Raw genomic sequence first — 25,257 nt, 5'->3', positions numbered from 1 at the left:
GTCGACATCCAGATCCTAAAAAATAAATGGATAAATAAAGTGTGCAGAAGGGCAGGGATCGCTGCTGCTTGGTAAAGCCTGTGCTTTGTTCTTTATCAGAGATCTTGGCATTCAAACACTCCTTTATTCAGAAGGCCAAAGGGTATACTGGCACACTGGAGGTTGTGGTGCACTTCATCATTGGTGTGTTCCTTCACTGGGCGGGCCCCTGAGATATGAAAATTAGTCCACATTTTCAGGGCATTTCATAGTTTTATCTTGTTTGGGGTTTTCTGGTGGTGTACATCTGGGGCAGGTTGGAAGAGGTTGGAATCTTCAGAATGGAATCATCTATATATTCGCCGATGACACCACAGTTATTGGCAGATACTCAGATAGCGACGGGGAGACATACAGGAGTGAGGTAGATCGGCTGGTTGAGTGGTGTTGCAACGACAACCTTGCACTCAATGTCAGCAAGACCAAGGAATTGATTGTGGGCTTCAGGAAAGGGAAGTCGGGAGAACACACACCAGTCTTCATTGAGGGGTCAGCGGTGGAAGGGGTGAGCAGCTTCAAGTTCCTGGGCGTCAACATCTCAGAGGATCAGTCTTGGACCCAACATATTGATGCAATTACAAAGAAGGCACGCCAGCGGCTCTACTTCATTAGGAGTTTGAGGAGATTTGCTATGTCAGCAAAGACTCTTGCAAATTTCTACAGATGTGCAGTGGAGAGCAGTCTGACTGCTTGCATCACCGACTGGTATGGAGGCTCCAATGCACAAGATCGAAAGAAGCTGCAGAGGGTTGTAGACTCAGCCAGCTCCATCAAGGGCACAACCCTCCCCGCCATCGAGGACATCTTCAAGAGGCGGTGCCTCAAGAAGGCAGCATCCATCATTAAGGACTCTCACCATCTGGGACATGTCCTCTTCTCGTTACTACCATCGGGGAGGAGGTACAGGAGCCTGAACAGACACACTCAATGGTTCAGGAACAGCTTCTTCTCCTCCTCTACCATCAGATTTCTGAATGGTCCACGAACCTATAAACACTACCTCGTTATTCCTCTCTTGCACTATTTATTTATTTTTTTAACTTATAGTAATTTTTTATGTCTTGCACTGTACTGCTGCTGCAAAACAACAAGTTTCACGACATATGTCAGTGATAATAAACCTGATTCTGAGGATCTTTGTGTTGTAGATGTTTAGTTTACTCTATGAACAGTGAACAAGCTGAAGAGTCATAGAGAAATACCATGTGGAAACATGTCCTTTGGCTCACTGAGATCTCAACAACTACTTTTCTCCCCACATTCTCATGAACTCCCCCCAGGTTCTATCACTGCCCTACACACCAGGAGTAATTTACAGTGGCCAATTAACCTACCAACCTGCACATCTTTGGGATATTGGAATAAAACCAGAGTGCCTGGAGGAAACAGTCACAGGGAGGATGTGCAAACCTTACACACACAGTACCCGAGGTCAGGATTGAACATAGGTCTATGGCACTGCGAGGTAGCAGCACTATTAGACATGGAGCTTGGCATTCAAATGTGCAGAAAAATAAGTGTTGCCTCTGTACTAAGGTTCTGGAGTGGAGGCTACTAAAGTTCACTCATTCATCCTGTAGACTAATTCCGCTCCTGTGGGGAGCTTCTTGGATGTGAGGTACATTACTGCAGAGAAATAGATTGAGAGGATTGGAGATATGACACAACCTTGCTTGATCTCTGCCTGCACTGGGATTGGGTGAGTGGTGGGTCCATTGATTGGAGTCATGGCTTGAATGCCATCACATGCGTGGGCTGCGACATTTGTGAATGATTGTCCTCAATCCCTCTTGCTCGAGTCAGAGGTGTTTCTCTAGAGTCAAGGAGCAAGGAAAAAGGCTCTTTAGCCCTCTGGGTCTTCACCAATAATCAAGCTCTCACTTAGGCTAATCCTGTATTAATCCCATTTTATTCTCCCCACATTCCCAGATTCTACAACTCCGTTCCTTATACCATAAGGGCATTTTACTGTGGTTAATCAACCTATTAATCTGCATATTTTTGGAATGTGGGAGGAGTATCCAGAGGTGACCAATACAATCACAGGCAGAACATGGAAACTCCACACACGCAGCACCAGATGTCAGGATTGAACCCGAGTGACTGCAGCGGTGAGTCAGCAGCCCTGCCACTTGCATCACTGTACTGACCCTTTCTGTCAAGCTTCTCTAACGTAGCTACAACACCGAGATCTAGCTAACACTTGCTCAAATATAGCCTGTTCACAAAATGGAAACAATTCCAAAACAGATAATTATCAGTCCATCAGTCTATTGCCAATTATCAGCAAAGTGTTGCAAGGTGTTGTCAGCAGTGCTATCAAATGGCACTTAGACACCCATAATCCTTTCACTGGTATTCAGTTTCAGTTCCACCAGCTCCACACTTCATAAAAACCTTAGTCTAAGCATGGGTGAAAAGCCGAATTCCAGAGTTGACATGAGACTAAATGCCTTTTGCCACACGGCACCACTTTAACAGAGTATGATATCAAAGAACCTGAGGAAACCTGAAGACAATGGGAATAGAGAGGAAAACTCTCCAATTTAGCACATTGCATTCAGTGCGCACCATGTGTTCTTTATGTTGGGATGACTAAATGCAGACTGACTGACTATCTTGCAGGACACTTTCCCTCGGTCGGCAATAGTGACCCTGTGTTGCTCATTGCCTGTCACTTTAATTTTCTACCCCACTCCTACTCTGACCTCTCTGTCTTTGGTCTCTAATATTGGTCCAATGATGCCCAGCGTAAATTTGAGGAACAACAGCTTACCTTCCAACTAGACACTTTACAACGCTAAGCAATTAATATTGAGGTTAACTCTTTCAAGGTAACCCAACACCCCGCTCCCTCCTTTCCCTCTGCCACAGATGTAGTTGAATCTTTTTACTTCAATTTGTTATGTACCAAATTGTTTCTGTATCACCTTGTTCCAATGGCTGGCTTTTAAACTAACTGTTTCCCTGACAACTTTATTCTATGCCCTATCACAGACATTCTGTCTACTGTCTACACCAAGCTCTGCAACTTAGAACAGGGCCTTTGCGTTTATTATACGCATTAACGATTTATACCCAAAAGAGACGTGATAAAGAATCCTGCACATTATACCAAAGTTGGTCATGTAATTGACAGTGAGGAGAGAAAATTTAGATTGCAGGGGGATACAGATGCTCTGGTCAGTTGTGCAAAAAAATGGCAATGGAATTTAATTCAGAGAAATGTGAGGGAGTGCCTTTGGAGAGGTGTAACAGGGCAAATGAATAGACCATAAAAAATGGGAGGATAGTCGGAGATGCAGTGGAACAAAAAGACCTTGGAACACATGTCCATAGATTCTTAAAGGCAGCAGGACAAGAAAACAAGGAGAATAATTCTATGATCTCCTGGAAATCAACCTCCAAATAAAAGGTAGGCTACTGGAATTACCAAGCCCCTGGGGCCAACCTGCTTCCGCATCACCTCTGAGCTCTGTTGCTTTGCTGTTGATCTCAACATCTGGACTGGCATTGTAATACTCAATCCTCATTTAAGAAAATAATTTTTTGAAAATTGCCCAGAAAGATCAAAGTATCTTTCAAGACTACCTCCCCTCTCTCAACTCATCAGAAAGCCAATTGCAAAATGAAGTCAGTCTTCTCAATTGGATAAGGCGATTTTCTTGCCATATGGACTTGGAATCCCAACATAAAATTACTTGCAACCATTTGTATAACGAGAATTGAATTAAGGTGTAGGATATGAGGCCAGACCTTTGGCTTCCAATACATTGCGAGTATGTAACAACTCACAAGGCAAGTGTCAATTTATTTTGGCACCACATCTTAAAAATGCAGCTTGCAATGAAGCCTGGTAACTGTTATACTCAAATATTCAGAGATAAGTACCAGATTAGAAATACAGCTTCTGAACACAAATGATAAAATTTTTTATACTAAAGTTAATTTATTGCTTTAGAATGAAGAAATCAGTTTGGGAACAGTATAAACCTTGAAAAAAAACTTAAAGGGAAGGTTCATCTAAATGTACTTAAACTATTTTAACTAGAATTACCTTACCTGAAGTATTACAACTATTCCTGATCTTGGATTAACATGATTCATTACATCAATTAATTTTAGACATCCTCCTCATATTCAGCTCTTCCCTGGAGCTTTGTCAGTGGTGCAGTTACGATAAGGGGAAGTGTCAAAATCACTTACTCTCCCTATGCAACAACCCTAACAGCTCTTCACTTGATTAAGTCAAATTGTTTCCAGTTTGATCATATTTGATGCAAAAAATGTAAATAACCTATTCAGAATTTAATTTCTACAGGAGATTAATTATGGGTCTATTTGCTACCAGACCTCAAGTATATTGGCAGTTTGGGGATTCACTTTAGTGATTTTGGAATTCGGTGTAGTCTAAGCTTCAAATCATTTACTTTAAATTAATTTCACAGCCTGAACATAGACATTATTAATGTGAACTAAAACCTTTTCTCCGATAATGGACCTGCAGAGTATGATAAAACAATATTACTGATAGTGACAATTATTCATGTATCACCTGAAGACACATGATTTGTAAAAGAAACATCAGTTTTCTCACATCAATATTTATTTATTTTGATCTCCAGCACTGTTTATTAATGCCAGCAAGGATATTACAGCCAATGATAATTATCCCATTGATCAAACATTACAGGAATAACACCACATCTAAAACAAACTTTTACAATTGATTTAATAACTCCAAACATCTCTTAGGATGTGCATGATGTTTTACAGCATTTTAGCAGACAGTGCAGGGAACATTTGCTCCATGTACTCCTGTCAATTGCCTTTTAAAAAGATAAGAACTTTTGAAGAATTCAATGGATTATAATATCTATCCAACTGTGATAGTATTAAATAAAGCAAAGTCATTCAGTACAATGAGAAGTCATTGTACATGTTGTTACTGGATTGCCAGGACTTTGGGGAATGCATGTTGGACAACACAGATTGAGTTTATCTGGTGTGCTTTTTCAGACAGCCACAGTTTCAGAACATTTCAAAAATCTTTGTCATAACATAATCTATAACCCTACAAACCTTGCTCAATCAGGAGTCAATCAAATTCCCTTTTGAATTCTTCAGCTAGGGAACAGATGACAGAGGTTTCTTGCAGGATTCTTGAGAGTAGTGGAATTAAATGAGAAAATGCTGTACAGTTCATTGAGCAGATTTTCCCATGAGACCATGGTTCACTTACACTGTTGTGAACGGGGCTGAATAAAGTAGCTTCATAAGTCAATGAAGAAATTACTCCGTCTATTTAATCTTTTGATTGATATTAGCAACTTCAGGTAACCAGGTGAACTGCACAACAATCCTATCACATTTTCAACTTCTATCTTCCACAGAAATTTTCCATTGGATGTCCAAAGATAAATACATCAAAAATATATTTTCTGTCTTCTTCATTGGAGGGAATAATCTTGAAGTTTAGTCTTGAATGGAATGGAAAAAGTGAGGGGTGGAGAAAAATTAGCTTGTTTTTTTGTTTCTGATTGGTGCACCTCAACACCAAAAGGAGACTGCAGCCGTGATTGCAAAAAGTTATTCCAGGTTCAAGGTTAGAGGTGATGCTGAAAGAGCCAAATGTCACCACAAGTTAGAGTTATACACGTAATGGTCTTTTGGGCATAATAAAGCAGATGGCTCTGAAGATGACCCCAGCATATGGCAGGATCTTCAGAACAGAAGGAAAAATCTGGAGATGGGGCTGGAGAAGATGGTGGAAAATCATTTGCACAAATAAAATTTTAACCTAAAATAACACCAAATGTCTTTAACCATTTATTCACATTATCCATCTTCCCCACTGCTCAAATTTCTTGTGATTTCATTTTCTTTCCTTTCTACCTTTTCCTTACCTCTATTTCTCTTCATTATTCCATTGTTTTATTGTATTTTTTTTCTAAATCTATTCTTCCACTTAATCTGAGGACAAAGCAAGCAGTGCTAAATGTTCAAGAGGTCAAACACCCATACACTTCCGTCCATTGAAAGGTCCTTCTCGGAAGTGATTGCCAGCTCAGAGGGAATAAAATCACACCCGAAAGGTTAACCCGTCATTCTCTTTGAAGAGTCAATCAATCTGCTATGCATTTCTAGTTTTGTTTCTGGAAGTCAGCGACTTTTCCTCTTACTATAATGTTCAGACAGTAACCAATTGAATAATATTGATAAATCTTGCATTTGCGCTTCAATAAAATTGTTGCCAAGATTTACAGAGAAAATACACAATCCAGCACAAGGTCAAAGAAAAATAGATAATTTGTTGTGGGCAGTTCATGGCCTATATCTGGTAATTTTGTGTGCTATAAGGATTCTAGGAAATTGAGAGGACTGAAAGAGTATAGTGCACACTGCAGCTTATATGAATAACACGTTTTCCATTTGCACATTACGTACCACAAAAACACCTTATACACATAGATAAGTGTCAAAGTTGGCTTCAGATGTTCTGCAGGAAAACAGAAGCTGTAGAAGTAGCAATCGAAAGCATGAGAACCAAAGGACAGACTTGCAAGCAATTTTCACAATTGGTAACAGAGCAACAAGGTGCAAGGACAGCAGGGATAGCTTCAAACTTAGGGAACGAGGTGGCTGAGGATTTTCCAGCAATGGTGAAGATCTAGCAGCAGATACATAGGAGTTCCCAAGTGGGATGTCCTGCGTGGTAAGTTTGAGCAAACCACAACGGTAGCAAGTGCAAAATGTGTAGGAATCTATAAGTGAGAATGAAAATTTTAAATTCAACATGCTGGATGCACATTAACAAAGGAAGGGCATGTGGAACGGTGTGGGCAGGGTGGAGCAGGAAATGGCTTGGCCCTGCACAGCCTAAAGCCAAAATAATTAAAAATAAAAACATTTCACCTGGAATGTATGCTGAAATCAGTGGAGTTTCAGATCTGCCATCCCAACTGACTGGCCCAAGATCTGAATGGGATTCCTCAGTACAATGAATCTCATCAAGACTGACACTTTCAGAAGGCATGCAAGCTCAGGACTTATTTCAATTTGGATGGCCAAATGCCAGTGGGACCCTTTGGAATTGCTGGCCACAGCCAACAAGATTCAGCACAATGACAAGTAAATTACCCAACTTTACCTCTTTCGATTGATACAATAATATCTCAAGAGTGGAAAGAATTGCCTTCATTAAATAGGACTAGTGAAACAGCTCCAGCAACAAAAAAATAGCAAAACAGAAGTACAACCCAAAAATTGTGTGCATGACATCTCTTATTTATGATCTCTTGCACCCTGTGCTACAGCATGGTTGGCTGAACAGTTGAACTTGTGGTTCTGGTGAGTCTTCAGTCTGGGTCAAGCTGATAACTGAGTTACATGCTTCTGAACAGGTAGGGAACCAAGGCAAGTGTGCCTCTCCTGAGCACAAACCAAGCCTTTAAATAGTTATATTCCAGGATAACTTGGGAAATGAGGCTGTGATGTATTAAAATAAAAGTGCTGTCTATAAAATGGTTAATCTCTTAAAGAAGGCTATTTATATTGAAAGCAAAATGAACACATCAAACATTTTTGTTTCATTTCCCACAATTTTGCTTCATTACTTTGAATTAAAGAATCCAAAGAAAATCACCTTCATTTTGTATAAAAGCTTCTGTCAACTCTGTCCATCCTTTCCCATTTGAATGGCACAAATAGATCATAACCATTGCCATGTAATCCCACTCAGATTAAACAAACATAGATATGTATCTGAACAGCAAAGAACCATAAGTAAGCTCAAGTATTCAATATTGATTTACCTTCTTGAAACTTACAGTTAATATTGGCTGATTAGTAGTAGCTGTAAAGCAAAGACTAAATGTTACTGAATGGATTAACTGGATTTAACTTACTGGCAAGATGTGTGAATTATTTGCCAAAAATATTATCAAGCTGCACAGATGATACTTGTAATTTATGCAGATAGGCCACATCAGACAAAATACAGAACGAGGAGTCCTTCATTCCATTTACTTGCAGTTATTTTTTCTAAAATATAACTTCCCAGCTTTGTGTTTAGAACATTGCCTCTTTCCAATGACAGTGGAGGGTGTTTAGATTGGAAGGTGCAGAATAGAAACACTTTTAATTCTTTGACACTACTTACCCGAACCAGCTGGATGGGAAAGGGACCTCTAGAATTTTCTGGCACATTGATTGGAGGAATGACCCAATCCCTCTTCTGCCGTCTTAGCCCATTGGAGATCTGTGGTCGGCGCCATGGAAATAGTGTATTATCCAGCTGCTCTGAAGACTCGGGAGGCATATTTTTCTTCCCATTCTGTTCATGAAATGAAATAAAAAACTCTTCAACTTTGACTTTCAGGAATCAATTGTTAAAATGACCCTGATGATCAGCCTAACTCAATGAAAATTCGCATGTGAAAACTAATCAAAATGTCCCAGTTCAACAGCTTGATTCAATTTATTAGCTCCTGTCCTGTTTAACCGACACATGGGTATGAGATTATCCCATATAAATCAACTTGACTGTTGGAACAATTACATTTCCACAATAATGACCATTGATTTTGACATAGATCTGCACTAAAAAGTACAGCCTTTTCCAAAGCCTTGTAGATTCTGTACATTTTAAAAATGTAATATTTACAGATATTGTGGTAGTAATACCACATTGATTATGTGACACAGTAAACTGAGCAAAGAAGAACAAATTTTGTTTTCAAATAATGGTAAGGATCTTATTATCCAGTCCAGTTCCGCCCACTTGTGATCCTTTGGAAAATGTGGTAACAGAATTTGGTTTAGTATCAGAAATAGTACAGTCTTGCCTGAGCCTGGTAGTTACTTTATTCAGCAATACTGTTTATTGGTTAATAATCATAAATTATACATCAGAAAGGTTATTAACCCTGAAAGAAGCTTTATTTAATTGTACTGTATTAATCTATGCTATTTTTACCTAACTAAATTGGAAAAAGGGAAAATATGTCCCCAAATCAACTACAATTGCAAGTGGATAAATAAAAAGAACATTTCTACATCTGTGGCCTACTTCAATGTTATTACAAAGACCAAGACAAACTTGAGGAAGAGACTTCAGATTTCGGCACATTGCAGTCTTTTAGACTCGATATCAAATTCACATCAGGTAACACACTTTAGAGACACAAGAGACTGCAGATGCTGGAATCTTGAGCGACACACAAAATGCTGGAGAAACTCTGCAGGTCAGGCAGCATTTATGGAGGGAAATGGACAGTCAACTTCTTGGGTCGAAATTCTTTATCCGGACTGGTCCAGATGAAGGGTCTCAACCCAAAACGTCGACAGTCCATTTCCATCTCTAGATGCTGCCTGACCCGCTGAGGTAACATACTTTCTATATTTGTATTAAAACTGGCCGATTCTACTCTAGGTCATCCATCTGTAACACTGAGTCAGTTTTTCTCCCTCCACTGATATGGCCTGATTTGCTGGGCATTTCCTGAAGCTCTACATCTCACAGCTTTTACATTTCTTTGCTTGTATTTCCTCCCTCTAACTGCTATTATTCAGTTGGTTACTTAGTGACTGTAACTTACACTTGGTGGAGGTGGATGGCAGGAGAAACTGGTGGCAGTTGATGGGTATGTGAAAGAGAAATAATCAGGGGGTGGGACTAATGGATTTGCTCTGAGAGGCAGCACAGACTCGACAGGCTGAATAACCATCTTCTATGTTGTGAGGAATATGAAAAATGAATCTATCAGCAAGATGATTCCATCAGTGGTTTATCACCATGGCAACTCTGGTCTCACTCGATAAGAGATAATTTCTTTGTTCTAGCCATTCCCGTCACCTTCTCCGCAGCATAAAACTAATGTTTCTTCACTTTTCCAGTTCCGATGAAGGGTCTTTGTCCTGAAATATTAACTCAAGTCTTTCAACAGATGCTGTCTGACCTGCTGAATGCTTTCAGCATTTTCTGTTTTTTTCAGATTTCCAGCATATGCATTTTTTCAGTTTTCAAAAATATTCCTATATTTGCCCTTTTAAGATTATAGACTTTTAAGATTGTAAAACTATTCAATGAATAAGCAATAGGTAACACCAATGAAGAGGAACATAAAATGTATAAACGCAAGGAGGGTTCAGATCATTTATACGTAAACATTTAACCTTTCATTAGACCAAAATCTAAATCCAATTTGTGCAATGCAGGACATAGGAGTTTGTTTTCAAGCGTTTTCCTTAACAGAAGAAGACATCCAATCAACATGCATGTCAAACTATTGGTTATTATAGTACATGTTAGCGAGAGATAAAGAATGCTTGGACATCATAGTTCTTTCTTGCGCTGAGTTGCCTCTTCAAAGATAGTTGCTCTGAAGGCAGTTTTTTTTTTAAATAACTGAATCCTTTTGGCAATTCCATCAAAAGTTGACACATGTCACTGATCGGGTCCACAGGATTCTAGAGTGGGAGGGAGAACAGCCAGAAGTCATGGTTCATGTTGGTACCAACGACATAGGTAGGAAGAGGGATGAGGTGCTGAAAAGTGAGTCTAGTGAGCTAGGCAGAAGGCTGAAGAACAGAACCTCAAGGGTAGCAGTCTCAGGATTGCTGCCAGTGCCACACGATAATGAAGGTAGGAATAGGAGGAGATGGCAAATAAATGCGTGGCTGAGAAGCTGGTACAGGAGGGAGGGTTTTAGATTTTTAGATCATTGGGATCTCTTCTGGGGAAGGTGGGACCTGTACAGAGAGGATGGGTTACACCCGTACCTGAGGGGGGCCAATATCTTTGCAGCCAGGTTTGCTAGGGTGGTTCAGGAGGGTTTAAACTAGATTGTGAGGGGGTAGGGAACCAGAGGAGTAGGTCAGAGGAAGAAGGGGATGGAGAAAAGTCAGATCTAACAGGTAGAGAGGCTTTGAGGAAGGAGAAGCAGAGTACAGGCTATAAAAGTAGTAAGGTGGATGGGCTAAAGTGCAAGAAGCATCAGGAATTAGGGAGATGAACTGAGAGCTTGGATAAGTACATGGGACTATGATATTGTGGCTGACATCAGGGCAGGAATGGATATTGAATATTCCTGGTTTTGTGTTTTAAAAGGGATAGGGAGGGGGGAGAAGAGGCGGAGGGGTGGCGATACTGGTCAGGGACACGGTTACTGCTGCAGAAGGGGTAGATAATGTAGAAGGATCCTCTCTAGAATCAATATGGGTGGAAGTTAGGAACAAGAAAGGAGCAGTTACCCTCCTAGGAGTATTCTATAGGGTCCCCGGTAGCAGTAGGGATACTGAGGAGCAGATTGGGAGGCAGTTTTTGGAAAGATGCGAAAGTAACAGGGTTATTATAATGGGAGACTTCAACTTTCCAAATATTGATTGGCACCTACTTAGTGCCAAAGGTTTAGATGGGGCAGAGTTTGTTAGGTGTGTCCAGGACGGATTCCTGACACAGTATGTTGACAGGCCGACTAGAGGGAATGCCATATTAGATCTAGTTTTAGGTAATGAACCGGGACAGGTGATAGATCTATTGGTGGGTGAGCATTTGGGGGAAAGTGACCATGCTCTATAACCTTTAGAATTGTCATGGACAGGGATAGGAGCAAAGAGGATGGAAAGATGGGGAAAGGCGAATTGTGAGGCTATAAGGCGAGAACTTGGGAGTGTAAATTGGCATGATATTTTTGAAGGGAAATGTACTATGGAGATGTGGTCGACATTTGTTAGGGATAAATTTGTCCCGGTGAGGTAGAGAAGGAACGGCAGGGTGAAGGAACCATTGGTGACGAGAGAGGTGGAACAACTAGTTAGGAAGAAGAAGGCAGCATACATAAGGTGTAAGCAGCAAGGATCGGACAGGGCTCGTGAGGAATATAGAGTAGCATGGAAGGAACTTAAGAAAGGGCTGAGCAGAGCGAGAAAGGGACATGAAAAGGCTTTGGTGAGTAGGGTTAAGGAGAATCCCAAGGCTTTTTCCTCGTACGTAAAGAGCAGAAGGATGGCGAGAGTAAAGGTAGGCCTGATTAAAGACAAAGGTGGGAGGACATGCCTGGAAGCTGTGGAAGTGGGTGAGGTTCTCAATGAATACTTCTCTTCAGTGTTCACCAAGGAGAGGGGTCTTGATGATGCTGAGAACAGTGTAGGTGAGGGTAATGTTCTAGAGTATGTAGATATCAAGAGAGAGGATGTGTTGGAGTTGTTAGAAAATATTAGGACAGATAAGTCCCCGGGGACTGACGGATTATTCCCCATGCTGCTTCGTGAGGCAAGGGAGGAGATTGCTGAACCGTTGGTTAGGATCCTTGAGTTCTCGTTGTCTACGAGGATGGTACCGGAGAATTAGAGAGTGGCGAATGTTGTCCCATTATTCAAAAAATGTAGTAGGGATAGTCCAGGGAATTACAGACTAGTGAGCCTTACGTCTGTAGTGGGTAAGCTGTTAGAAAGGATTCTAAGAGATAGGATCTATGAGCATTTAGAGAATCATGGACTGATTAGGGACAGCCAGCATGGCTTTGTGAAGGGAAGATCTTGCCTCACAAGCCTGATAGGGTTCTTTGAGGAGGTGACCAGGAAGATTGATTGACGGTAGTGCAGTGGATGTGGTCTACATGGATTTTAGTAAGGCGTTTGATAAGGTTCCGCATGGTAAGCTTCTTCAGAAGGTCAGAGGCCAAAGGATCCAGGGAGGCTTGGCAATGTGGGTTCAGAGTTGGCTTGCCTGTAGAAAGCAGAGGGTTGTGGTGGAGGGACTGCATTCAGATGTGACTAGCGGTGTCCCACAGGGATCAGTTCTGGGACCTCTACTTTTTGTGATATTTATTAATGACTTAGATGAGGGGGTGGAAGGGTGGGTTAGCAAGTTTGCAGATGACACAAAGATCGGTGGTGTTGTGGATAGTGTGGAGGGCTGTCAAAGCTTACAGAGGGATATTGATAGGATGCAGAGCTGGGCTGACAAGTGGCAGATGGAGTTCAATCTGGAGAAGTGTGAGGTGGTACACTTTGGAAGGACAAACTCCAAGGCAAAATACAAGGTAAATGGCAAGATTCTGGGCAGTGTAGAGGAGCAGAGGGATCTGGGGGTTCATATCCACAGATCACTGAAAGTTGCCTCACAGGTGGATAGGGTAGTTAAGAAAGCTTATGAGATATTAGCTTTCATAAGTCACGGGATCGAGTTTAAGAGCCGCGAAGTAATGATGCAGCTTTACAAAACTCGGGTTAGCCACACTGAGAGTACTGTGTCCAGTTCTGGTCGCCTCATTATAGGAAGGATGTGGAGGTGTTGGAAAGGGTGCAGAGGAGATTTACTAGGATGCTGCCTGGATAAGAGAGTATGGATTATGAGGAGAGACTAAAGGAGCTAGGGCTTTACTCATTGGAGAGAAGGAGGATGAGGGGAGACATGATAGAAGTATACAAGATATTAAGAGGAATAGTTAGAGTGGACAGCCAGCGCCTCTTTCCCAGGGCACCAATGCTCAAAACAAGAGGACATGACTTTAAGATAATGGGTAGGAAGTTCAAGGGAGATGTCAGAGGGAGATTTTTCACCCAGAGAGTGGTAGGTACATGGAATGCGCTGCCTGGGGTGGTGGTAGAGGCTGATACGTTGGTCAAGTTCAAGAGATTGTTAGATAAGCATATGGAGGAATTTAAGATAGGGGGATATGTGGGAGGAAGGGGTTAGATAGTCTTAGGTGTGGTTTGAAGGGCGGCACAATATGGTGGACCGAAGGGCCTGTATTGTGCTGTATTGTTCTATGGTTCTATGGTTTTTGTCAGCACAGACCTTGTGAAAATTCTGCAATTATTCAAATGTCTTTAACATGGACAAATGGTTCCAGTTTGACTAATTTGAGGAGGTTATACTGCTTCTGAGTTAGAGTCTTGCAATTTCCATGGAAGTAAAGGGCATTTTAATTGGAATAATGATTTTACAGACACAATTCACACCAGATGGATAAATATTCATAAACAGAATATACCATTGAGAGATACACAACCCATATGGTTCTCAAGTGCTTCATGTTTTCAAATGAAGAGCTACATGGTGCAATGAAAACTGATACTATAGATCAGATTCCATTATCTGTATGGGATGTCCTATCTATAAATCACTGGAACAAAAGATGGCAGAAGAAATAGGGTGATGCCAATGGATAGAAACCGGAAACTTAGCACCAAAACTATCCCCAAGTGTTGCACATTGGTAGCTGATATTCACTGGATGGTGGAAGTCAACTTGAAGTCAATTTCCCAAAATGATCCAACATCCTCAGCACAAAGCACATGTGGCATCATCTCTGAAGGTCCTTGAATTGATAAAGTTATTTCAATTTAACACAATATTTTGTTATAAAATAAAATGGTTTATTAAAATAAAGAGAAAGAGTTAGAATATCAATACAGATTCTGCATAGCACTATCATTCAGCATTTAGAGCATAGAGAGAAAAGTAAATTCATTGACTGCTGTTATTTTGAATCATTTACTAAACTTGGGAGCCAGTACTCAGGCTTGGGCTAATAAATATGTCATAAAAGTGTCAGACAACAACCATCTACAATTGGAGAAGCTGACATTCTGGTGTTCACCACCAACTAGAAACTTAACTGGCCAAGCCTAGCAAACACTGTGGAAATAAGCTGTCAGAGGCTCAGTAATCTATGGTAAGTGACTTGCATTTCGACTCCCCAAAGTCAAGGCATACGCCAAGAACATGCTCCACTCCACTGGATGTGAAGTAGCTCAACAGAATCCAGGACAAACTGGCTAATTTAATTGGTATCACCTTAATCTTCATTCCCTCTTCACAAGCACAGTACGATTGCTGTCTGACTGTCAAACAATGCTGCAACTCAAGCAATTTTGCACCATCTTCCTAACCCATAACCTCTAACAGTTAGAAGGACAAGGACAATATTTAAATGTGAATTCTACACTTGCAAGTTCCCCTTATCTCCAAGCCACACTCCATCCTGATATGAACATATTGCCATTCTTTCATCACAATGGACCAAGCTCCTGTTGATCTCTATGTATCACCACTTAGCAAGCACCTTCACCACACAGATGGTGCTGGTTCAAAGTAGTAATTCCCCACTGGCTTCAACGTAATCAGGGGGAGTTAATTAGAATACACCATCAGCAGAAACCCAGTTGGCAGTAAACTTCCTATTATGTCAATCAGTGTCAGATATTACAAAAGGTGTTACTCAGCAGACCATATCAAAAGCAATTTACATACTATAATATTCAAGTATTTTATCAGGTTCTTTGAGAAGTCTTCAGAACAGATACAATTACCTTTTTTACATTGTCATTTGAGTCTCCCCATGCTTTTACAAGTAGTTTGATCACTGTTTCCCATTTCTCTTGGGTCCTGACATTCTGTGCAGTCACTATGAACTTCACTTGCTTTGCAGGGACCTGCATTGATCGAGCTGCATTCAGGATGCCATCTTTCTCCACCTTGAAGTCAGGGTCACTGCTTCCATACTGAATCTCTTGGTTCCCAGCACAGTCATCAAATTCCACTAGAAAAGGGATCAGAGCAAAAAGAAAAGCACAGATAATGTGATGTGCTGTGATAGGCAGCTAACAAGAAAGGCAATCAAACACAAGTTGGAGACATTTAATTTCAAGCAGTAAATTTTCAATTTTAAAATACCTATCAAGGAAATGATCTAACAGCCTTTACTGAAACGCATTTGACCTTTCAGGAAGACTGTTGTATTTTATCTCTCTCCCTTGAGAACTTGCACCAGAAGCAACTCTTATTTTTTTTTAAATACATTCACACAGGGCCATCAATTCACGGAAATAGCCATCATCTATGTTCCAACTGCGAAGAATGCTGAATATGTTTCTCAGCCCTCAGTCCACTTTATCGTCCCATTTTTACTTGAGTATGTGAGCTGCATGAAAGAAACCTCCCAGTTAGTTAAGAAAAGCTGTTTCCATTTACTGTTCAAACAGTTCCATTAGCAAAGATGAATGAACAAGACAAAGGATACCTCACTATCCCAAAAATAATTAAACAAGACTTGTTAAATATACTTTGGCGGGGTTGTTACAAGCTCTCTTCTAATCAGGTGTTTTCAATGTAATATGACAACTAATTTATAGGAGTTTTCATCTCTAATAGACCCTTTTTGGATTAACCCCATATACGGTTAATTACAGTATCATTAGATGAGAATCTCAAATATTATCCCATCTCTTATGCAGCTAAATCTTATCCATTTCCTGCTGATCAAATAGAAACAGCTACTGGAAATAATGGAAAGAGATAAGACATGACACTCTGAGTGAGACAATAAAGTGACCATGAGTCACGGTTGTTACATCAGAGGACTATTACTTTCTGTGGCACAAGTGAATTGATGAAACAGTCATCATTCATATGTGGAGAATGCAGATACCACTGTGCTGGCATGGAAATGAGCTGAAGCTCAAAATTATGCATCTAGTTTGACAATACATACATTTTAAGATCTCACTTTGATCACTTTTATTGGCTCCTGCGAAACATTTTAGCAAGATTGCCTAAAAGGTATTGAAGTATTTGCATATCACATTAAAAATGATCCCGTTGTTTCAAAATCAAGTTTTCTTTCTAGCACATTTGACTATTCCTCTGCTCTTTGATCCTGAGATTTCCCCCCTCTTGTGCTACCTTTTAACTTCTCAACCTCCATTTAAGACTATAAGACATAGGAGCAGAATTAGACCATTTGGCCCATCGAGTCTGCTTCGCCATTCGATCATGGCTGATTTATTTTTCCCTCTCAACCCTATTCTCTTGCCTTCTCCCCGTAATCTTTGACACCCTTTCTAATCAAGAAACTATCAACCTCTGCTTTAAATATACCCAATGACTTGGCCTCCACAGCCGTCTGTGGCAATGAATTCCACAAATTCACCACCCTCTGGCTAAAGAAATTCCTCCTCATCTCTGTTCTAAAGGGACATCCTGCTATTCTGAGGCTGTGCCCTCTGGTCCTAGACTCTCCCACAACTAGAAACATCCTCTTCATGTCCACTCTATCCAGGCCTTTCAATATTCGGTAGGTTTCAATGAGATCCCCCCTCATCCTTCTGAACTCCAGTGAGTATAACCCAGAGCCATCAAATGCTCCTCATATGTTAACGCTTTCATCCCTGGGATCATTCTCGTAAACCTCCTCTGGACCCTCTCCAATTCCAGCACATGCTTCCTTAGATATGGGGCCCAAAACTGCTCACAATACTCCAACTGTGGTCTGACCAATGCCTAATAAACCCTCAGCATTACATCCTTGCTTTTATATTCCAGTCCTCTCGAAATTAATGCGAACATTTCATTTGCCTTCCTTACTACCACTTCAACCTGCAAGTTAACCTTTAGGGAATCCCTGCACTCGGACTCCCAAGTCCCTTTGCACCTCTGATTTCTGAATCAGCTCCCTATTTAGAAAACAGTCTATGCCTTTATTCCTTCTACCAAAGTGCATGACCGCACACTTCCCTACACTGTATCCCATCTGCCACTTCTTTGCCCATTCTCCCAACCTGTCCAAGTCCTTCTGCAAACTCCCTGCTTCTCAACACTACCTGCCCCTCCATCTATCTTTGTATCATCCACAAACCTGGCCACAAAGCCATCAATTCCATCATCCAGATCATTGACATATAACGTGAAAAGCAGCGGACCCAACACCAACTCCTGTGGAACACCAATAGTCACCGGCAGCTAACCAGAAAAGGCCTTCTTTATTCCCACTCTTTGCCTTCTGCCAGTCAGCCAATCTTCTATCCGTGCTAGTACCTTTCCTGTAATACCATGAGCTCCTATCTTGTTTAGCAGCCCCACATGCGGCAAAAGGCCTTCTGAAAATCCAAGTAAACAACATCCACTGACTCTCCTTTGTCTATCCTGCATGTTTACTTCCTCAAAATAATTCCAACAGATTTGTCAGGCAAGATCTCCCCTTAGGGAAACCATGCTGACAGTGGCATATTTTATCATGTGCTTCCAAGTAGCCCAAAACCTCATCCATAATAATAAACTCTAACATCTTACCAATCACTGAAGTCAGGCTAATTGGCCTTTAATTTCCTGTCTTTTACCTCCCTCCCTTCTTAAAGAGTGATTATAGAACATAGAACAGTACAGCACAGAACAGACCTTTCAGCTCACAATGTTGTGCTGACATAGCTAATCCCTTCCACCTTCAGAATGCCCATATCCCTCCATTTTCCTCTCATCCATGTGCCCATCCAAGCCCCTCTTAAAAGCCTCCAATGAAATTGCCTCCACCACCCTATCAGGCAATGCATTCCAGGCATCCACCACTCTCTGAGTAAAAATCTTACCCCTCACGTCTCTTCTGAACCTACCCCCTCTCACCTTAAATGCATGCCTTCTGGTACGGGATCGCTCAAAAATGGGAAAAAGATATTGTTTGTCCACCCTATCCATGCCCCTCATAATTTTATACACTTCCAACAGATCACCCCTCAGCCTCTGCCACTCCAGAGAAAAAAGCCTGAGTTTGTCCAGCCTCTCCTGATAGCACATGCCCTCTAATCCAGGCAGCATCCTAAGTAAACCTCCTATGCACCCTCTCTAAAGCTTTGACATCCTTTCTATAGTGATCAGAATTGCACGCAATACTCTAAATGCAGCCTAACCAGAGTTCTCTAGAGATGCATCATAACTTCTTGACTCCTATACTCAATACCTCGATTAATGAAAACAAGCATTCCATAAGCCTTCTTAACCACCTTATCTACCTGTGTAGCCACTTTCAATGAACCATGGACTTACACCCCAAGGTCTCTCTGCTCTTCAACACTGTTAAGGGTCTTGCCCTTAAGAGTGTACTGCCTCTTGACATTAGTCTTACCAAGGTGCAACACCTCACATTTATCCGGGTTAAACTCCATCTGCCATTTCTCTGCCCATATCTGCAACTGATCTATATCACACTGTATCTGTCGCCAGTCTTCTACACTAATCACAACTCCACCAATTCATAACTCCTCTGGAACCATTCCTGAATCTAGTTGTTGAAAGATCACAACCAATGCCACCACAATCTCTTCAGCTTCCTCTTCCAGAACCCTGGGGTGTAGTCCATCCAGTCCAGGTGACTTATCCACCTTCAGACCTTTCAGTTCCCAAGCACCTTCTCCTTAGTAATAGCGACTACACTTGCTTCTGCCCCCTGACTCTCTCAAATTTCTGGCACGTTGCTGGTGTTTTCCACAGTGAAGATGCAAAATACTTATTCAGTTTGTCCGCCATTTCTTTGTTCCCCATTACTACTTCTCCAGTGTCATTTTCCAGCAGTCCGATGTCCATTCTTGCCACTCTTTTACTCTTTATGTATCTGAAAAAACTTTTGGTATCCTCTTTTATGTTATTAGCTAGCTTACCTTCATATTTCATTTTTTCTCCCTTGTTGCTTTTATGGTTGCCTTCTGTTGGTCTTTAAAATCTTCCCATTCCTCTGGTTTTCCACTAACTTTTGCAATATTGTATGCTCTCTCTTTTGCTTTAAGCTGTCTTTGATTTCCCTTGTCAGCCATGGTTACCTCATCCTCCCTTTGGAATGTTGCTTCTTCTTTGGGATGAGCTGATCCTGCTTTTCCCAATTACTCCCAGAAACTCCTGCCATTGCTGCTCTAACATCATCCCTGCTAGGGTCCCCTTCCAAACAACTTTGGCCAGCTCCTCTCTCATGTCTCTGTAGTTACCTTTACTCTAATACTGATACATCTAATTTTAGCTTCTCCCTCTCAAACTGCAGGGTGAATTCTATCATATTATGATCACTGCCTCCTAAGGGTTTCTTTACCTTAAGCTCCCCAATCAAATCTGATTCATTGCACAACACCAAATCCAGAATTGCCTTTTACCTAGTGGGCTCGACCCTAAGCTGCTCTAAAAAGCCATCTCGTAGGCATTTTACAAATTCCTTCTCTTGGAAACCAGTACCAACCTGATTTTCCCAGTCTACCTGCATATTGAAGTCCCCCATGACCACCATAACATTGCCTTTCTTACATGCCTTTTCTATCTCCTGTTGTAATTTGTACCCCACATCCTGGCTACTATTCAGAGGCCTGTATATAACTCCCATCAGGGTCTTATTACCTTTGCAGTTACTTAACTCTACCGACAAAGATTCTACATCTTCCGATCTTAAGTCACTTCTTACTAAAGATTTGACTTCATTCTTTTTTAAATCAACAGAGCCACCTCACCCCCTCTGCCCACCTGCTTGTCTTTTCATTAGGATGTGTATCCTTCGACGTTTAGCTCCCGGCTGTGATCTTCTTTCAGCCACAACTCTGTGATGCCCGCAATGTCACACCTGCCAATTTCTAACTGCGCTATGCTCACCTACCTTATTTCATCTACTGCGTACATTCAAATATAACACCTTCAGTCCTGTATTCACCGCCCTTCTTCTCAAATTTGTCTCCATATTGCCTGAAGTTAAATTCTTATCCCTTTCTCAACTTTGTCTTTTTTTCATTCTGGAGATTTCAGTAACCTCTCTTGCACTCTCCTTCCCTTTTACTTTATCCATACTTTTCCAATCTATTGAACTCACCCCCCTACTATTTAGTTTAAAGCCCTATCCACAGCCCTAGTTATGTGATTCACCAGGACCCTGGTCCCAGCATTGTTCAGGTGAAGCCCATCCCATCGGAACAGCTCCCTCCTTCCCCAATACTGGTGCCAATGTCCCACGAATTAGAACCCACTTCTCCCACAACAATCTTTGAGACACATATTTAACTTTCTGATCTTATTGACCCTGTGCTAATTTGCATGTGGCTCAGGTAGCAATCCAGAGGTTATTTCCTTTTTGGTTCTGCTTTTTAATTTTGTCCCTAGCTGCTCAAGTTCCCTCAGCAGAACTTCTTTCCTGGTTCTACCTATGTTGTCGATACCCACATGTACCACAACAACTGAAGCTTTCCCCTCCCACTTGAAACTCCTCTGCAGATCAGATGTGATGTCCCAAACCTGGGTACCAGACATTTTTTCACTTTTTCTATTTGAAAATGTGTGCATTAAATAAGGGGACCCTCTTCTAAATATTGTTGCCCTTGTATTATTCTTTTCTGAAAAGTTATAAAAGCCAGTATTTGCTTTCATCACATTCTGAAGTTTTGGGATGACTTGCCTTAATCATGATTGTCAACATAGAATTCTGTGTGGCCCTTCCTCTATTGTCTCTCTACATATGCAATGTTCTCAGGCCAATCTGCTTCATTTTGATGAATCATCTATCTAGCGCTTGGACAACTCCAAATCCTAACAATAAGATGTGGTAGCATACATTTCTAAGGATGCTACAACTATATATGGACTCTAAGGTCAGCTACATTTCACAGTAGTCTGCTTTCTTTTCAAATCACTGCTTGTATTGTAGTTGATGGGGTCTTTTCTTCCCTGTTAACTCAGGAGATCCCAAGGGCTCTGTTAGCTCTCCTAACTCTAGTTCTTCTTCACATCAATGACCTCGTCCACTCGTTATCCATTTCTATCAAATCTTTTGCTGATGCTCCCTCCTTAAAATTGCACATCCTGAAAAGCTGACAATCTCCAATTGCCTTCTGGCTGACTCATGCCATTGTCTCCTATGTGTCTTCCATTACAGAATGAAAACTTGGTTTCATTCAATTCCCCACAGAATTTTTTTTTCCCAAAACAAATCTGTTCTGATCAGTCTGACCTAATACTGTGTTTTACCTTTTATAGCCTCAACCTCAATCTTGATCCATCTCACCTGGTCTTAGTATCTATCTGCTCTGGACAAAAATAAAAATAGAAGTTCTACAATTCTTTCATTGCTACAGGCATCTACTTCCATGTCAAATAATTTGTTTCCTCTCATTATTCCCCTATAAAGCCCAAATCTTCACTGAGTTCGATAATGTTCTCTTTGTATCCTGTCAGGCGTGCAAGAGAAGTCTGTCATTTGATGGGCAGTCTTTCTTTCCCTTGCAAGCTTCCTCCCTCTGCTGTAACCTTTCTGGCCTGTCTCTGTTGATTGATACCAGTGTGGTCAGTGTGGCTCTAAACATTTCTCTGGTATTTCATCTTGGCTCTAAATGCATAATCCTCTACCTACTTTCTCATCTTATACTCGCACCATGTTGAAATCAAACCAATTGCATCAACTCTAACTCATTTGTTCCTGAGATCTCAAAACATCTAAATATTATTTATTGCCATCAGCTTTCCCTTCCACCTAAAAACTTCAGATTTTTAAAACCAATAGCTTGCTAAGATATAATCACTCTGTCTTGATTTATCTTGTTTTCTCTATACTCTTTTTAACATTAGTATCACATATACACATGCCTCAAAAACGCATCCTACCAACCGGCACGTTACACTACCCAGCAAGCTGATAGACTAAGCCAAATTATGCTCAGAAAAAGTATGTTTTAGAAAATAAATACACCTTATATTCAAATGTGCAATAATCAGCTGAATTTAGATTGATCAAATCTCCAAGTCTTCAGGCTTTGTTCATTCAAATGAGCATTGAAGCAGAAAATTCAGTTTTGAAACCTTGTTTTCTCTCCAGTACCCATAAAATAGAGATCACTACTAGAAACAATTTTTTTTTTCCAAATGATAAATCAATTCTACAGCAATAATGTAATGTGTATCAATTAAATTAACCTATTTATTGCCTCAAATTATGTTTCTTTCACAAGTTTATATATCACGACAAGGTTTCATTATTAGATGGTGTCTAATCAGTATTCTCTTGAGAATACATCTGAATAAGGTCAGGAAAAACACACAGTGCAAGACCTGAACCATTCAGACATAGTCCAGCCTTATTTATGACTATCTCACTTCCCAGTCAGATAACAATGTGAATCATTATTGATCCAACAGAGAAGCCAAAAATGAATGAGAAAAAAAACTTAAAGTTATCACCTTTAACTAATGATACAGTAATTTACTACAGATTCTGGCCAAAATAATCTTACTTTATACTAGATATTAAAGCCTGAAAATGTGTGATATCAAGACTAGGGTAGAGACAGTGGGCGGGATGTGTACAGCTACTAATTTTCTTAGTATCAATCTGATTTATTCTTTTAAATTCTGCTCCTCTCCCTACCCCCTCCCCCAGTCCCCTTATGTTTCCCTTTACTTCTCATGTCAGATTCTTAAATTCCTCTCTCCTTTGCAGACCTTTGGTCTCCCTGAAAATTGTTTCTGTCCCTGGTTTCCCAGTATTCCTCATATGTGTGCAACATATCTGTGAACTTTTCTGCTCATATGTTCATCTGAACACTCACCTACTTCTCATCATTCTTAACCTCACCAGTATCTCCAATCATTTCCATTGCTTGTTTTCCTTCAGAACTCCTAACAATATACATCAACAATTCTACAGATTGCTTGCAATAGATTTGCTTTCAGCCAGATGGTCATTCTTTCTTATCTCACTCTATTCAAAACTAATGTAATGAGCTGGATTTTGTTCACTGCCGGCTCTACTTTCGCAGCTGCATCTACTCGATGCGACATTCCCCACTCGCCCAACCTCATCTTCCCCACCAAGATTCAACCAAACTGTAGGCCTCACTGCTGTGATTGCTCTGTCGTGTGATATATAGGTAGAAACATGGACTCAAGCATTTCTGAATATCTAACTATAGAAAAAAGTGCCTAAAAGAGACATTTAAAATATCTCTAGATAATAAAAATATTACTAACAATACTTAAAAGAGAAATTAATTAAAAGTAAATTAAAATTTAAAAATATAAAATCACACCCACACTTTCATTTGGGTCTAATGAATTGAACTGTTAAGCACATGCTGAAGGGCATTTATGCTCTGGCCTTGGACTTGGTGCTTGCACCAGTGAGGGCGGATACAACAGCCAATATCCTCCAGCTCATTCCCAATTTCCACATGGCCATGCACAGGCTTCAACAGCCCAAGCACACTGCAGCTGGTTTGCGGTTCCCTATGGCACAATCGGCTAATAAGCAGCACAGTCCAGCTCACTGTAAATTACAGCACAATATATTCCACTCCTGACATTGGCAATAAGCTCTGGGCAGCATTACGTCGGTGAGCGGTCACTATTTTCTACCAATTTTGAAATCAGTAAGAATAAAAAACAGACAGGACAAAATAAATGCTGAGAAAAGCAATGGAAAAATGATGCCAGTTTCATCTCTTCAAACCACAGATTTGTTTATTCTATATTTCCTATCTCATTATGCCAGAATATTAATTGGTTGTTTTTAGCACTTTATCTATCCAACAACAATCAATGCACTTCAAAGTAATATATGAAGTGTGAAGCACATTGAGGGATTTCTGGCCAGTGTAATAATGTGCTATTTCCTTTGAATTGCTTCCTTTTTCACTGGGAGCACAGAGAGGAGATTACACTCCTTGGTACATTAGCCAAAGGATGCGGGTGCTGCTGTTGAGGTGAGCAATTACTGCCCATCCCTAACTGCTCTTCAGAAAGTGGTGAGCAGATGCCTCCTTGAAGATCTCAAGCAAAGGTTTCCAAAATCTTAATCCAGCAGTGTTGAAGGATCCATTTCAAACCCTGGATGATATATGACTCGGAGGGAAATTTGCAAGTACTGATGTTCTCTTATACTTGCTGTCCTTGTCCCTCTTTATGGGTTTCTGGGGTGCTTTGAAAGAGCCGAGGCAAGTTACTGCAATACATATTGTAGGTGGCATACATTTCACTAATGAAATTTTGGTGTTGGGAGGATTGAACGTTTAACGTGCTGGATGTGATACCAATCAAACAGACTGATCACACCGAACTTTAGATGTTGCTGGAGTCGCACCTGGCCGAGCAAAAAGATTATTCCAACACATTTGTCACATGTCAATAGTGCCAAGGGTCTGGGGAGTGAGGAGGAAATCAATTACCATTGCATAACCAGCCTTTGACTTGCTGTCGGAGCCATAATAATTGGCTCACCCAATTAAACTTTTGGTCAGTAGTCACGTCACAGACTTGGTTTGATGATGCTAATGCCATTGAATGAAATAGTTAGACCAATTTCTCTTTGAGATGGGCATTCCCTAGCATGTGTGTGACATAAACATTACCTACAATTCATCAACCCTGGCCTGAATGTCAGCCTGATCTTGGTGTATGTGGGAACAGGCTGCTTCAGTAGCTCAAGT

General features: G+C 40.8%; 1 protein-coding gene across 1 annotated transcript in view; it reads right to left on the bottom strand.

The window, feature by feature from the left end:
- LOC127578909 (cadherin-4-like) overlaps window positions 1–25,257 on the bottom strand; it is a 476,299-nt gene that overhangs the window by 176,112 nt on the left and 274,930 nt on the right. Inside the window, exons 3-4 of the mRNA XM_052031464.1 lie at window positions 15,361–15,590; window positions 8,201–8,374 (exon numbers count right to left, since the gene is read on the bottom strand). Coding sequence (XP_051887424.1) covers window positions 8,201–8,374; window positions 15,361–15,590 — 404 coding nt within the window. The remainder of the gene's footprint in view (window positions 1–8,200; window positions 8,375–15,360; window positions 15,591–25,257) is intronic.

The sequence above is a fragment of the Pristis pectinata genome, chromosome 16, assembly GCF_009764475.1.
Source record: "Pristis pectinata isolate sPriPec2 chromosome 16, sPriPec2.1.pri, whole genome shotgun sequence".
Lineage (NCBI taxonomy): Eukaryota > Metazoa > Chordata > Chondrichthyes > Rhinopristiformes > Pristidae > Pristis > Pristis pectinata.
This window is presented reverse-complemented; position numbering and strand designations above follow the sequence as displayed.